A 16,901-nucleotide genomic window follows, 5' to 3' on the forward strand; every position below is an offset into this window, starting at 1 on the left:
AACAACTGGTTATGCCCCTTGTTTTGAATTGGAAATATTCTTTGTTCTGTTTGCCATCATGCACGGATATATTTTCCCACATTTTCTTTTTTTTTTTTTTAAGTTTTCCAGTGATGTTGTTGTTGCCTATCCTGGGAAGATCTGTATTTCCATTTATCAAAACAAACGGCAATCTGGGGACCATTTAAAATCTTTTTTTTTTTTTTTTTTTTTAGTTAATAAAGCCAATCTCCTTGTTCTGCTATGTTAAAAGTACATTATCTTTTTATTGCCAGTTCTGTACAACTAGGTCTGTTTTCTGTCTTAGCAATCTCAGGGCTGCCCCACTTGCTTACTGAGTAGAGAATTACAAAATCATTATGGGTGGGGCCATACCAGCTGACTTACAGTACGAGCCATTTCTCAAAATAACCACAACAGTGCAATACTGATGTCTAATTTACGTCACAGTATGTTTTTATGAAATAGTTTGTGGCATTTTCATTTCTATTCCGGATGGAATCTTGTTTTCTCTCTCTTTTAATCAGGCATTTAATTTATTTTTATTATTAATATTTTCCACTCCTTCTCTTGGCATGCCTCCAGTTTAACAGCTTTGATGAGAGGGGAAAACACACACACATACACACACACACACACACACACACACACACTGATCTTCCCCCAGCCCGACTCTTCAACATCAGTTTAACTGCAAATGTATTTTCCCCTTTGATGTATGCTAACTTTGGGTACTAAGTTTACTGTCTTAAGAGAGATTTAGGAATGTGGTGGGGCGCATTGCACATTTACACAGAGCTCTAACCACGAATTGATAAAATTGATGTACAACTTTGGAATTTTAAACACTTTCAGCCAATTCAAGCTATTTAGTCATATGTAGTGCTCCATTTTCCTTTTACAAATGTCTTTCTGTATAATGTCCTGTAATTAGAACAGGAAATCATTGAGTAACTGTAAGATGAATAAGAGCACTTAGACTGAAAGGAAAATTACCTTCCGAGAAATTATATTCTTTTTTTTTTTTTTTTCTGCATGTTACAATGTTGGTAATGATAGTAACAGCTGTAGCTACTCTTATCTGTAGAGTTTTCAGGCTTAGGTTTTCTGGGATTAAAAAAAATCATTTTTAGTAATAATTCAAAAATGAATGGACAGAAAATAGGAAATGCCTAATTATGACAAATATTCGGTGTCACAACAGAACAGCAATTAAATGGAAACTTCAATATAATTGTCAATAGCAGTACGAATTGGAATCGTGCCAGGTGTATAAAGTTGATGCTTTGCCGTTGGTTGGTTGCTAGGAGCAAGGCGAAAAGTATAAAGCTTTGAGAAAGGAATGTCTAATGTAATAAACTAACAGAAGGAAGCATAAATCATTGTGAGAGCCTCTCATATTGACATTATTTTACTTAAATTGTTTCAAAACTAGACATCAAGTTTTATAACATGAGCAAATTCATATTTGCTTGGGAAAAAAAAATAAGAAGACTTGTCTTTGAAGCATGAGGGACATTGTGTCTCAAACTTAGCCTTCATACATATTTGGAATCTTTTAAGTGAAAATCTTTAAATGTTTGTTTCTGTTGGCATTCGAATGCATTTGCCCTAATACGATTAAGAGAACGAAAGGGCAAAATACTTGGCAGATTTTTCAGTTGAGGTAATTAGGTGCAGGAAGGAACATGCATATTTTTTCCACCAGGCTCTATAAAATCCTGGTGCAAAGGTTTTTTTTTTTTTTTTTTTTTTTTTAAGCTTACTGATGTTAGAAGTAGATTATAGTGGTTTTCAGTAAGCATAATAGTGTGATGTTTCCGAAACAAGCCTACCTCCCCTAGAATGAAAAAGAAAGTTACTTATTTCTAAATTGTTGTGTAAGAGATAAAAGCAAATTTCTCCTCCGGAATTTATGTTTTCAGCCTTCAGTGCATTTGGCCACCATTATCTATTTTTAAAAAATAGCATTATGGATATTTGAAAGTCAATGCTCCATTAATTCATTGTGTTTGCTATTTCATGCATCTCCCTTTGTACAAAGACAACTTGAGCAGTGTGCTATTCAGAACGAATGCCTGCTTACCCTGTCTCCCCTTAACCCTCCCCACCCCCAGCCCAATGCCGAGGATTAAAGCAATGGTATACAGTTACTGTTTGAAAAGCTCGGGTGGAGTCTCACGTTATAATTACAGTTTCTCTGTGGAATTCTGTTTTGGACTTTGAAAATATAGAAATAAGTGAAAAATTGACATTGAGAGAGGTTAACAAAACGTGTAATTATGATATAAGCACAGGATTAGAGTAATTTTGGTTGAGCATTACAAGCAGTGTACTTTAGGTATTAACTTTTAATAGGCAAAGTTCTTTTTATTGAAGTTGAAATGAGGTTTAGTAATTTGGGGTCTCTTAGTCCCTCAGAATATTTCCTTTTAAAATAGGCATATTCACATTTTTGGGGGTGGTGGGATTGAGGCATAGGATGACATTTTAATAGAATATCGTAATTATGGTTTAACATTTCAGTCTTGGGTAGCAGCAATTTATTGTTGATTATACTGTTGACTGAAATTAAGTAATGTGTATATATGTATATGTATGTATGTATATATATATATATATATATATCCCAACCAACTATCAACTATCACTAACGGTAGCACGTTAGAATACTCTTTAGGGTAGTACTTTGATTTCTTTTTGTAGGTGGGTGTGGTGGGTGTTGAAAGAAAATCTTTGTTCCAGGAACACTTAGTTTGTATTTTGCTAAACAAATGTGCAAAGTATCCATTCTTTAGTCATTCTTAGATTTATCTGCTAGACCCATTATGAAATGGAAAGGGGGAAATGTCCTACACGCCATTTATTGGCTGCCCTTGTTTCATGGGTAGCTTTGCATGGGAGTGTTTGTTTGTGTGTGTATGAAATGTGTAAGGAGGAAAGAAGGAGCTGAGGAATTTAAATAAGAATTCCTGAAGGAGCTGTTTGGCTTTGTTTCTCTGTGTACTGGGGCAAAATAAAACACACCAGTCATTGAACAATTTAGTATTTTTGTAACTCTATCAAGAGGAAATTAATTCAATGCAAAAGCTTAGGAGGCAGTTACAGGATCATAGAGTTTTAAATCTGAAAACCTCTCTAAAACTTGTAATTTTATTCGATTATACACATCTTTCATATTAAGGTGATCACACTTTGTCATGAGAAAAAAAAAAAATCACTCTCCAGCTAAGTAAGTGTGTCTGCCTAATATACAAAGAAAAACACCAAGGTGTCTCGATTCAGCAAAACTTTGACCTGGATGAGCTATCGATTCTTCCAGGTCTCACCTTTACTCTTGATCTTCCTGTTACTCTCACCTAGAGTGCTTTGTTCACTTTCACAGGCGTTCTGAGGGCCTCATGGGCTTTCTTGGGTTTTGTAAACATTAAAGGCAACTCCTCTGGGGATGTCTAATTGCAAGGCTGGAAATTTGCCTCTATCCAAACAATGCCAAAATTCTGGTCCAATTGGGTGGTTCTGTTCATAAGCAGCAAAGTTATCATAATTTTGGTTTTGGCATCATCAAGCATTGCTACATTAGACCAGATTCCAGCTGTCTTTAGTTAGGAAAAAGGTTCATGTGGGGCAGGGGATCTAGGCTTGCAAAACTTGGGATGGCCCTATTTTGTATCATCTGGGTAGAAAGGAGAAAGTTGATTGTTATCATGAGAATTGCAATGCTCTAAAATAACAACAAGCTAACCTAGTTTACAGCTGGCTGAATCCTGCAGTTCTTCATGAAACAGAAGTCTCATATTTTACTTGATCAAAGGGAACCATCCTCCTCTCTGATGGTGTAAATTAGTTAAATATCTATTATTAGTTGTACCATTATGACAGGAGATATTTTGCCAACATGAAACGTTCATCAAACTTGGGAGTTAAAAGAGTGGGTTAGAGTCTCTGTTCTATTGCTTTCTGGTTGTTGGGGAGCCTGAACTAGCCACTTGGATGTCCAAACTTGTTTTCCCATCTCTATATTGGGCAATATTAACAATTAGCAATGCTACTAACAGGATGTTCTGAGGAATAAGACATATGTGACAAACCTTTGTAAAGTTTGTTGTTTTACTCTCCATAATGGAAATAACATTAATAGTTGCTCTGCTTGGGCCAGCAGATGGGGTGGTGGTTAAAGCAATGGACTCTCACATAGCTGACCGTGGTTTGAGTCTCAGACCTGATAGCTTACTTTCTCACTTTCCCTTTCTCTTTCTGTCTCCCTCTGGTGAATGTACATGCCCTATAGCAAACTACATAGTAATAATAATAATAATAATAATAATGTGGGGCTGGCAGGTGGCATGGTGGTTAAGACATTGAACTTTCACATGACTGACAACAGTTCAAGTCCCAGACCTGATGGTTAGCTTTCTCACTTTCCTACTCTCTCTCTTTATCTCTCTGGTCAAATTAAAAAATAGTAACAATAAATAAAATTAAATAAATAATTATTTTTAAAATAAAAGCTATCTAAAAATTTTAAAATTAAATTAAATAAATAATTCTAAAAAATTTCTTCTCTTTTATAAACAAGAAAACAATCTTTCAATGTCTCATATTTTTAGTTAAGAAGGCTTTAAAAAATATTTTTTACACTTGCTGTCTTCTGTGATACTTGCAACGATCCTGAGAAAGTGGCATGAAGATGAGATTTGGTCCTGTATTCTGTTGTAGGTACGAAGAGGTTTAGAAGAAGACTAAGAATAATAATGCATATACAACAACTGAGAGAAAAGCAAATATACATAAATACACTTGGGGCCAACAAGTTCCATGGTGATTAAGGTGTTGGACTCCCACATGGTCAGCTGTGATTCGAACCTTGGATCTGGTAGCTTAATAATCATGCCATGAGCATGTGTTCCCAAAATCCCAGGCTGGGAAGAGATTACGGCATGGCCATATCCCTGTGGGAGTGTGATTTCTCATTTTCCCTTTCATTCTGTTCCTCTCTGGCAAGTGCATCTGCCCTATGGTAAAAACCTTAAAAAAATAAATACATACATTCAAACTAGATAAATGTTACCATAAGTCTAGGCAAAAAGCTGAATTCAGACTCAAAGTTCCTTTTAAAGTTTAGTATGTAGAGCTGACTGGGATGATTAAACAGTTTTTCATTTTTGTTTGTTTCTTGTTTTCTTGTTGTTGTTATTGTTTGTTTGTTTGTTTGCTTGCTTGTTTGTTATTCCCCGAGAGAGAGGGCATAGAGATAGACCCTCCTCCAACAGGGTCCTCATACTGAGATTCAGCCTTAGTCTTTGCAGCTTAGAACACAGGCATGTGTGCCTGGCAAGCTCAGGGAGGTCCCAGGATGTAAACTGAGGGCCTTTCCTGTGTGGGTCCAGTTACGTTACTGCTGGACACTTCTTAAAAATGTAAGTTTCAAAGCCAATGATGGCATTGCAGTAAACTGTAACACTGTGAGACTGACCCACATGGGTGAGTTCCAAATTCAAGTCTGGAGACTTCCCTGGTACATTGGGCACATGTGTGCCCTTCTCTGGAGGTGGCTGAAACTGGGGGACAGGGAGGGTGGTCATGGTGTCAAGGCTTTGTTGGGGTTGCTGTCTTGCTGTCTCTGTCTGTCTGTCTGTCTGTCTCTCTTGCCTGTGGAGGAAATAAATAATTTTTAAATAATTTTCCATGCCCAACCTTAGCAATTCTATTCCATGGTTTGCAGTGGCACCTTAGAGCCTGCCTTTCCAGGAGTCTTATGTGGTTCTGATGTGGCAGTCCCAGGACCACTCTTACAGACATTGTATCCGAAATGAATGGACAGTTGTAGGGCTCATTTCCATGAGGTGGGAGTAGAGGGAACTCACTAGTTTGCTTCTATCAAAAAGAGCACATCTTGGCTAGTGTTTTAGGGACCGCATAGGAAAGAGGAATAAATGTTCCAAGCTGGGATAAGGTAGAGAGGGACAAATGAGGTCATTTCTTATCACAGGAGATTGACAGGATTAGGAAGGAATAAGAAATAGCTTTATTATGAAAAACACTCAGGAAAAAATAAATAAATAAATAAATAAAAACAGGAGAATGAATAGAAAGGAAGGAAGCAAAGTGGTCCCAAGAGTTCCGGGGACCTCTTCTTTCATGAAACTATGAAGCAACTATTCTTTCACTCTCATTCAACCTGAAAAGTACAACTTTCTCTATTTTATTTCAAGCACTCTTAGAAAAACAGGCACAACTTTACCCCGTTCCCAAAAAGCCAGTGACACAATTGAGACAGAATTCCAGATTTGAGAAGTAGTTGCATGGAATGTACTGTGTACGGAAGATGAGACTAGGTGCTGAGCATGCTGAAAGGAGTCAGTCCTCCAGGTTGTGGTTGTACCCCTCATTCTCATTCACAGTGTCTTGGTCAAAGTATAATGATGAAATTGATGAGGCCAGCAAATGGCATAGTGGTTAAAGTGTTGGACTCCCACATGGCTGACTGCAGTTCGAGTCCCAAACCAGGTGGCTTCAAAGTTACACCAGGCGTGTGTGTGTACATGCCCAAACTCCCAAGAGAGAATGGAGGAAAGGGGATTGCAGTATGACTATCCTCTCTGCGGAGGTGATTTATCACTTTCCCTCTCACTGTCTCTCTGTTCTCTCTCTGGTAAGCATACTCACCCTATGGCAAAAACTCTTTCAATAAATTAATAAATATGATACAATCAATATATTGAGAACTGCTTCTTGATATGGCACTTAGAGACTTTGAAGTTCTGATGATGTTTGGTGAGTATTTCCACTACAGTGTTTTGATCTTTAACTCTCTAAAAGTACAGATTTAAGCCCAACCTATGAGCTTAGTGTTTGGATCTGTTATAAAAATCTCTAAGTGATGTTTCTTGAGACATACATCAGCATCTCAAAACTAGTTTTCATTTGGGGACTCACCTTCAATGAAAACATGCTTCATTTTAATTAAGTGTGCTGACTGACAGTGTGGCTACCCATAAACCAGGCAGGAGTATAAGAAATGTAAACCGTTAAAAGATGTCATCTTGCAAAGCAGCTAAACATCTCCATTCATGGAGAAGCCTCCAGCCCGAGGAACTAAGTGAACATAATTAGAAATACATCTGGGTATTGGCCTCCTATCTGAAAAGGTCACATACACACCTTCCATTGGTGTTGGGTATGTTCCATCATTATGTTCTGTCCTTACTCATTCGTCTCCCACTGGTTGCCAGATGGCCATGATAATGTTGGTATCCTTAACAACTGTCTTGTGCAATTCCCTGCAGCATGGTAAGGGCTCGAAATATTGAATGTTTTCCCTTTGGATAAGCAAGTGCTATGTCTGGGAATTGCTTACAACCGCTCTGATGGTGTGGTTGTGGAGCAGTGGCAAACTGGGTCATGGAGCCCAAATCCAGCTTGACGATGTGCAGGTGGCAGGCTACCAAAGGGAGGTGTTTGCCATTTCTCAAGTTTAGGATAAAGGAAAGATTCATCTATGCAGAATCTGTTTTTTATAAATAAGCCTAAAATATAGTGAGATGTAATAAAGCATTGAGATCATCAAAAGAAGCTTCACTCTCTTTGCTGAAATGTGATCCTGCGTTTAAATTGGTTCTGATGTAACTAACTCAGAGGAATGGTTGGGGAGTCCACTGGTATGATTCTCTACAATGTCCCAAGTTACCAGATAGGTTTGAAGAACATTAAGGGATTGGGTGTATGGGTGTGTAGAGGGTGGAGAAGGGGGATATATCAATCAGATTGGGATAGATCATGCTGCAATAACAAATGAGCCTCAAATCATAGTTGCTTAACATAACAAAGATTCATTTTCTGCTTATGTTATATGTCTATTTTGAATCTACCAAAGGTTCAGTTCCATGTTCTTTTCACTCCAAGATCCAGACTGGCAGAGTAGCCACTATGGGAACAGTACAGAGGCCAGAAAGGAAACGAAGTACTAAGTACTTGGTGGTCAATGGTACACTGCATCTTAAAGCAACCTCTTCTTTCATATGTCATTGGTCACTCTGAGTCACGTGGCCACTGGGTTCCAAGAGACTGGAAGCATCAGGAAGCACAGGCTTTCCACAGGCCCAGAAAGAGAACAGGAAATATTTTCTGAACAGCAATAATGACCCCAGAGCCAAGGATGATGCTATTTAGACTCATGGACATGTCTCTGGAGCCAGATGACCTTTGCAGAGGTCCTCAAGTCCTAAAAGATTTTATTATCCAATATAAGAGCAATACCAAACTGTGGGAACAAGTGTAAAGAAGCTCAAAAGTTCTACCTTTTCTAATGAGATGATTTTAATACTTAAAAACATGTATCAGAGTCTTTCAAAACAGTTTTTCAGTTCTGCTTCTTGCTGGGGATGCACACATTGTCTAGTATGCCTGCAGTCATCCCACTCCTCTCCACTAACAGGTTACTCTCTGCAGGTTGCCTGAACCTTTACTGAGGCTCTGGGTTGGTGAGATGGGTGGAGAGGATATTGGCACTAGCCGGACTGTGATAATGATGAGCTGATGTCAGAGTCTGATGAAGAAGACATCTCTAGTACAAAACCAGGAATGATGACTGAAACCATGCCATGGTGCTGCAAGTTCTTTGTTGGAGGGAAGAGGGTAATGAAAGTGTTTTCTTATTTGTCTAGGGGAGGATGAGGAAGAAACGAACGTGATAGTTCTCAGCTACCCTCAGTACTGCCGGTACCGCTCGATGCTGAAACGCATCCAGGATAAGCCGTCTTCCATTCTAACGGACCAGTTCGCCCTAGCCCTGGGGGGCATAGCAGTGGCAGCAGGAACCCTCAGATCCTGTACTGTCGGGACACCTTTGACCACCCGACTCTCATAGAAAATGAGAGTATATGCGATGAGTTTGGTGAGTCTTTTTTTTTCTTTTTTTCCTACCTGAAACTTGTGCATGTGTCTAGTTGTTTTCAGTTCTTGTGAAGAGCAGTGAAGGGGAACAGGCCCATTTTCACAACCCCCATGTGCCACCCCACTTCTCCCACTCCCCCATTATTGCAGTATAAGGTGTCGTTGCCTCCTCGGTAGCCTGTTTACTATGGGTAAAGATGAGTGTTTAGAATATGTTGTTCAAAATAGAGTCTGAAGTTGTTTGGTTGCCCTTGAAATAAGACTTTAGATCAGGAAGCTTACATGTTAGTTCTTTCTTAAAAGGCTTTTACTAGTCAAATGCTGACTTTTCAATTTAACTCATTCTGTTTTCAGTGTCGTAAGATATAAAAATGCACCAATTATCAGTACTTTAGTACTATAAGATGAAAAGATAGATACTCATGTCCCTGAATTTTTACACACACACACACACACACACACATGCGCTATGCCCACCAAAGATAGATATGTGCACACATACTTTTATCTACTTGTCTGCCTAGCCGACTGGTCATGTGTCTCTATAGACAGAGGCAGGAGAAGATACCACATCATCAGTTGGGGAAACCCTACATGGTGCAGAGAACGACTGGAAGTAAGTTTAAAAAGATAATTGTTCTCTCACATCTTTACTTTTTCATCTGTTTGTTGAAGAGATTGGATCCTATCAGTGGTTCTCAACCTCTTCTGGGCAGGGATATCAGAATACCCTGGGGGAGCCTTATCAAATCATTTTGCACATGTTCCCTGGGAACCCCTATACTTACAGAGACATGAACACCCCCATTCTTACCTCCTCTTCTCTGGAATCACCACCAGAGATGACCACCAGAATGACTATGAATCTAGTGGGTGGAGAAGAGGAGAAGGTCCCTGGCCTACATATATCACTGGGTCCATTTGAGCTGGAGTGTTCCTAATTCTGTTTGGCCCTTGGTTTGAGGATTGTACAAGTTCAGGTGAATCTGCTTAAACATGGTAGAACTTGTCTTGGTTTTGGGGAGCCCACTGTGACCTTTAAAATTAGATTCTTCATGACTCTGGCAGCCCTGTTTCTGCTGCAGGCAGGACTTTGTAAGTTAATGTATGGGTGCAAAGGGTGAGGATGAGGGGATGGGATATGATGATATGAGAAGGAAGGGAGGAGAGGGAAGAAGGAGAATAAAAAGATCTAAAGTCACTAGATTCTAAAAGTCAGTATTTTTTTTTTCTTACAAATTGCTCTTTCAAACATCTTTCACAACTCTAGGGTATCAAAAGACTGTCAGTCTAGGGAACCAGCAGTTAGCGTAATGGCTATGTCGCTGGACTCCCACGTAGTCGACCGCGGTTCGTGTCCCGGACCCGGTGGCTTAAAACTCACGCCAGGCGCGTGTGCGTGCATGCCCAAGATCCTGAGAGGAGAATGGAGGAGAAGGGATTGTGGTGTGACCATCCCCCCTGGGGGGTGATTTCTCGCTTTCTGTCTCTATGTCTCTCTCTGTCTGTCTGGCGAGCGCATGCGCCCTACAGTGAAAATCTCTCCAAAAAAAAAAAAAAAAAGAGTGTCAGTCTATAAGAGACTAATAGTATTTATGTGAGTTATTCCTCTGTCAAAGAAATATTTATTGTCTTTTTAAAAATATTCAAATAGCCTTTTTATTAAAGTAAATATCCAATATGTTCTTTAAAAATTATTTCTTTTTTCAGATCAACATTTACAAGCATTGGCTTTTAAATACTTTTGTTTGGGTTTTCTTCCATATCTTCTATTCCCAAACAATGCATCTTTTCTGTCACTCAGAAGGTCTCTAAATTCCTGACACAGAACAGAACTGAAAGCACACTTTTCCCCACTTAAGAGTATTCATAGTTAGAGTTTCACAATGTAATAGAATGAAAAAAAAAAGTTTTACTCTTTTTGGCTAATTTAAGAGTTATTAGTCATTGAGTTTCAAAGCTGTCACATCTCAAATTGGTAATAGAAGTTCCAATTTAACAACGATCACAATGGTGGTTAAGAGTTACTAAATTAGTTTTAAATGTTCTCACAAACACAAGCACCTGACTTTTGAATGTTTTCCTGAACTTTCTTCTGGTATAGCTAATATTAATGCTGTTTTTCTTCTCCAGCCTCTTAGAGTAGAAGCTTTCTTTTTAAATAAAAGTACCTTTGAAGAGATACTGGGTGGCTAGCTTAATCATCAGAATATTTACTTTTGTAGTCAAGTTTGTGCTTCAGATAGTTTGTACATCTTAAAGCATTTCATGTTGTAAGTGATAAATAAGCTTATTTTGACTTAATTTGAGCACCTTCGCCAACATCACCCTCCTCACCCTCACTGTGTTCATCCATCTAAATTTCCAGAGTAGTCCTCTGTTAAACCTCCAGCCAGTTGTATTTGAAATTGACATGGGTTCATATGTTTGTTAAAACGTGGCGCTAGGTTTTTCAACCAACAGTTGGTGGAAGAACATAAATTTAATTAGTGACTAGCATTAAACAAATGTTCCTAATATTAAACACTGCCAGATGACTGAAACACTTCTGTCAGATTACCGAGAGTGCCGGGGGGCACGCAGATGAATTTTTTGACACAGTATATATTCTGTATCACACGTTTGGCGACTTCAGTAATTGGTCAGATGTAATTTAGGTAACAGTATGCCTGGGCTGTAAAAATCAAATTTTATTAGCCATATCACCAGGTGGATGAATGGTGGAGCTGATGGGATAGAGTTTATAGCATTTAGCAGGAGTTTATAGCATTTAGCAGCTACACCTTTGACACATGAAATTCATAAATTGCCATAACATACCTCCAAAGTCCTTCTCAGAAGGACAGTGTCTGCTTTCCTATGATTGAATAATATTTATTTTATTAACTAATATACTCTTGCTTTCTTCTATTAAATGGAATTATGGAGTGGAGGTGGGAGGGGGTACTCAAAAGACAAATAAAGCCTGGTCCTTGCCTATTTCGAGGATTTAAAATCTAATTGGAGAAGACAGGATTAACACACGTGAAAGGTTAACCAATATTACAAAAAAGTCAATGATTAAGTATTTGGTGAGTGTTACAGAAAGTAAATACATCAGGAATTTAGCAGTGGGCTGGGCTGGGCTGGAGGGCTTGCTGGAGATGACAGTCAGATGAGGAGTACGGGAAGGTCTCACAGAAAAGGCAGAGCTTGATCTGGTTTTAAGATATAGAGAGCAAGTTACTAGAAAACTGTTGGGAGGAAAATGTTGGCCCAGCTACCCTGTGGCTGAGGCTGGATGGGAGGCTCAGGGTTGATTCCTGGTCCATCCTAAACAGACTGGGTGCACACCTACAGGGGTAGCTAACTGAAACTGCTGGGCAGGAGGGTCGAGACATGGTGCGATCCTGTCAAAAAATACTTCTGTCTTGGGGCCAGCAGGTGGCATGGTGGTTAAAATGCTGGATTCCCACATGGCCAACTGTGGTTTGAGTCCCAGACCTGGTGGCTTGAAACTCATGCTGGTGCACATGCATGCATGACCAAAATCTCAGGAGAAGAATGGATAAAGAAGGGATTACAGCATGGCTATCCCCCTGGGGAGTTATTTCTCACTTTCCCTCTCACTGTCTCTCTGTCTCTCTGTGGTGATCACATGCACTCTATGGCAAAAACTTAAAAAATATATTATTAATATATCTCTTTCTCTTTTTCACCCTCTTTCTTTTTCACTCTCTTTCCTTTTTCTCTCCCTCTTGCTCTTTCTTTCTCTCAAAAAAAAAAAAAAAAAAGGAAAGAACAGAGAAAAGGGAAAGAAAAGAAAACTTGTTAGAAATGTCCGAATTGCTAAAGACTCATATCCTTCCTTTCCATGTTACACAATGACTGATTTCAACCTGGGTCTCCTGTTGGTCTCTCTTAGGTTTGCTCTGTCCTTGTGCACTAACCATTGGGTGACTTTTATACATGGCCTGGTGCCTCTCTCCCAGTGGGGCCTGAATATGAGTTACTGCGGCAGGACTGCGGCAGGACTGCGGCAGGCCTGAGGAGAACCCAGGCAGTGTTTCTGGAACTGGAGCTGACTGGTTTTCTTGGACAAGAGTGACCCCACATCTCTGTTTGTTGTAACACTTACCTGTGTTCCTCAGATTCCTCTCTCAAAATAGGCCTTGTGTGGGACAAGCTTGCCCAACTGCCCAGACACCTCCCTCCTCCCGCTGTTGTCCACTGAATAACAAGTTTAATTGAACAATAAAAGTAAGGCTTTTAAATCTAGGAGCCCCTGTAAATAAATTCTCCGTGGAATTTTATGAAGCTATTTAATGAAAAGTTTGATTAGAAACTATTAAAGAAAAATAGAACAGATGAAATTTCATCATTTAGTCCAACATTACAGTAGTGTCATTTTGATTTTTATTTACATTGAGATATTCAGAATAGAGTAAATATATCCTGGTTTTAATTAACTATGCTCCTTACTTGGGAAAGGTTATTTTAGGCTTGAAGGGTTTTGATAGCATACCATCTGCTTTCTTCACTGTATTTTATTCAAGTCCCTTCCTTGCTTACAGCGCTGTGCAATGTTTAAACCTATGACATAAGCATAAATTGAATCATATTAATGGTAGGTGATTGAAAAGCTTCAGCCCCAACATCCTGCCCGCATTCTTCCATCTTGTCAGTCACAAAGCTCTTCAAGGCACTGTGCTCGTTCCTTAGCACCAGAGAATTGAATATTTTTAAAACTAAAGCAACGGACTCCCCATTAAAGCGTTATGAAAACTCACGGTATTGTTCACGCAATCAGGAAATGAGAGTGTAATAACAATGAGGGGAAAGCGACAGGCATGGCCATTTTTTTTTCTTCATAAAAATCCTTACCCTATGCATAATTCCTGCCCTCCCTCCCCCCGCCACTGTCCTGTTTGAACCTCCTACAGAAGGCATTCTCCAGCAACATCTACTTTGCTTTCATCTCTTTTTAGAATATGATTCCTCTTTTGTAAAATGGAGACTGTCATTTATATTGTGTTATTGTCTGTGCTACAGAGAAAACACACACATGCAAACATTTCGTCTGCTTTTGCCGTTAGAACAATAAAATGTCCACCACTTTGTAATGCACGATGTTTACTTTAATATCACACAGATTGATTTCACATGTGTGGAGTGTCGACAGCTAAATCCAAACAGAGGCACGCGCAGTACAGCAGATAAATGGGTAACTTTAAGGTACTGGCTTCCCTCAGAGAGATGTAAGGCAACTCAATATTCATAAATGAGGTGAAATCAGTTCTTAAATATGGGTGAGGCTGAATGGATTAAGATATATGGTTGACTCTAAAAAAAAAGTTGTAGTTTATTTTGGTCTGAGTTTTAAATTGCAAAGAGACATAAGAAATTGAAGTCATGCTTCTAAGTTTTTTGACAGCTGGTGTGTGTGTGTATGTGTGTGCGTGTGTGTCCCACAAAATGGGATGGTGTTAGAGGAAGCTGTGTTAATTCACCTGGAAAGAAAAGAGATGGGTTGGACTGTCATCAGGTGTCTGGTCCATGTACACACTGTGAGTTCTGATCTTCGAAGAGAAGTTGGCTATGTCAGTATTAAAATATAGACTCTGCTGGAAGCCAGGGAGGGAGACAGCAGGACATAGTAAGATGAGTGCAAGGCTTACAGCAAACAGCCCAGGTTTCAGTCAGAGCTCAGCTATCTGATTCTCTGTCTCTGAGCCAGCCATGTAAGGTCCCTCACTCGCCCCATGCATAAAATCAGGTAATAGCAGCTAACTTGCCATACTTAAAATAAATTTTTATTCCCTTGACTTAAAAAAAAAATCCTCTCGATAAGTGAATATTCCCTATTGTTTCTATTAGAGCCTTAGGTCTTGAACAACTTCATCCAAACAATCTTGTTCTTTGAGTAATAAAGGAACCCAGTTCCCCAAGGCTACTGAGGTCTTGCGAGAACCTTAATGGCAAAGAAAAGTGTTCTACTTTTCATTACATGTTTGAAAGAAGCGTTTCTATCTCTGCACTGAACTTTCCCTTCCTATTTCTCCTGTTGGGTTGAAATAATGACATTATAGTCAAAAAAAGAAAAAAGCAAAAAGAGAGAAAAGAACAGTTGAGGGGACAAAACCTTGAATGTTATGAAAGAGAACTTGGGGCCTATAAAAGTATTCTGAAGCATAGAGGACGAGTTGGACTCGGCCTGTTCCCCTCTAAACATCACATGTTTTGCTGGAAATGAAAGGAAAGGCAGTTGTTTTGTTAAGGATCATGGGAATTTGTAAGTGAGTAAACATTTTTTTCCTTGCCAAAGTAGGTTTCATGGTCACAGTGGATTTCGATGATCAAATGGCTTTGTTGTTGGCCCCTGTCCACATTCAGGCACTCGGTGCCTGCCTGCGGTGCCCACTGATCTCCCAAATGATAACGAGGCGGACGTTTTTCTCTAATTGAAGCCGAGTGGGAAAGAACTCGTACTTCTTATATATTGCTGTTTATGCAGAAGACCTTAACCTTCAAAAATCTCAGTTAGAGGACTTTTATCTTAGAAGTTTTCTAGAGGTTTTGATTATTGTTAGAAATGGTCTAACCAAGTCACTCTTGATAGGTACCTTCTTGTTGTCACACGTGCTGCCACAGTAGGGTCAAAGAGAATGTTAAGGTCATGGTGCAACATTGTGAACCAGGCCGAAATCTATCTGTTTGTAGAGGTGTTTTGGACATGCTCTGAGTACACAAAATACAGTCTTTGCCTCCAGGACAGTGAAACAAAAGGCAGCTTGGAGAGCAGATCTCCTAGGGCAGAGGGCTCAGAAGCCAGGGTACCATCTTTCTTGAGGATTAATGAAAGGAATTTTCATGTTGCTACTGTAAATTAATTTACAGAGTCATGATGTATGGAACGGGTAGGATTAGTGGATTTCTTTTCTATTTTTGGAACTTGAAAGGAGATTTAAAAATAACTCTGGACTCCTTTTGGAGCTGAATAGACTCAATGGGTTATTAAAAACTATTTGGACTCACGGGTACAATAAACTCTTGTTCACCTCAGAAGAAAGGATTTGTGTCTATATTGGCTAATATTTCACATAGCATTTCATCTAGAAAAGCAAGAAGTTTACATCCCATTACATTAGCAAGATCAACATATTCCTCTCTAGGGTGAAACAGATATTTTATCAATTAAGAAATACACATACACACAACAGGAAACAGCCAGGTCATTGAAAAAGCACAGGCAAAAACTGCTCAGGGGTAGAGGTGGTGGAATGAGGTTTAGGATAAGTCTATATTTGCTTGATTTTAAAAAATCTTGGTAAAAGAAGATTCTTTCTAATCCCCTTTATTCCATCCTGTCAGGGGAACTATTAGCTCCTCAGGAAAGTCATGACGTATTATTCTATGTTTCTCTATGCAAAAATGTGTCACGACTTTCCCGATGACCCAATAGACTGATTTAAGTTCCTGGGACTGTGAAATGATGCTCTCCAGGGATGCTTAGAGCCTAGCACGGTGTCTCACATGCAGTATGCCTGCATTTATTCATTTAACCAATGTCTACTACTACACACCCATTATGTGCCAAGTACTGTCCTGGTCCCTGTGCACAAGAGTTATAAATAAAGCAGGGGCCAGCAGGTGGAATGGTGGTTAAGGCACTGGACTCCCACATAGCCAACTGAGGTTCAAGTCCTGGACCTGGCGCCTTGCTTTCTCACTTTCCCCTTTCTCCCTCTGTCTCTCTTTCTGGTCAAGTTAAAATAATTAAATAATACTAAATAAAATAAAATAAATAATTCTTCTAAAATAAATAAATAAAATGAAAAATGTTTTGCTTTTAAAGAGCTTACATGTCTAGATCAATGATTTGATAATGACCCCCCCAAAAAAAATATATATATATATATATATATATATATATATATATATATATATATATATATATATATATATATATATATATATATATATATATATATATATATATATATATATATATATATATATATATATAT

The 16,901-nt window shown here is 38.9% G+C and overlaps 1 protein-coding gene across 1 annotated transcript in view; it reads left to right on the top strand.

Annotated features, from left to right (window-relative positions):
• Positions 1-16,901, top strand: part of ARID5B (AT-rich interaction domain 5B) — a 239,555-nt gene that overhangs the window by 112,866 nt on the left and 109,788 nt on the right. The window contains 2 exon segments of the mRNA XM_006147078.3: positions 8,667-8,807; positions 8,810-8,896. Of these exon segments, the coding sequence (XP_006147140.1) occupies positions 8,667-8,807; positions 8,810-8,896 (228 nt within the window).

Source organism: Tupaia chinensis, unplaced genomic scaffold (assembly GCF_000334495.1).
Source record: "Tupaia chinensis unplaced genomic scaffold, TupChi_1.0 Scaffold000199_1, whole genome shotgun sequence".
Taxonomy (NCBI): Eukaryota; Metazoa; Chordata; class Mammalia; order Scandentia; family Tupaiidae; genus Tupaia; species Tupaia belangeri.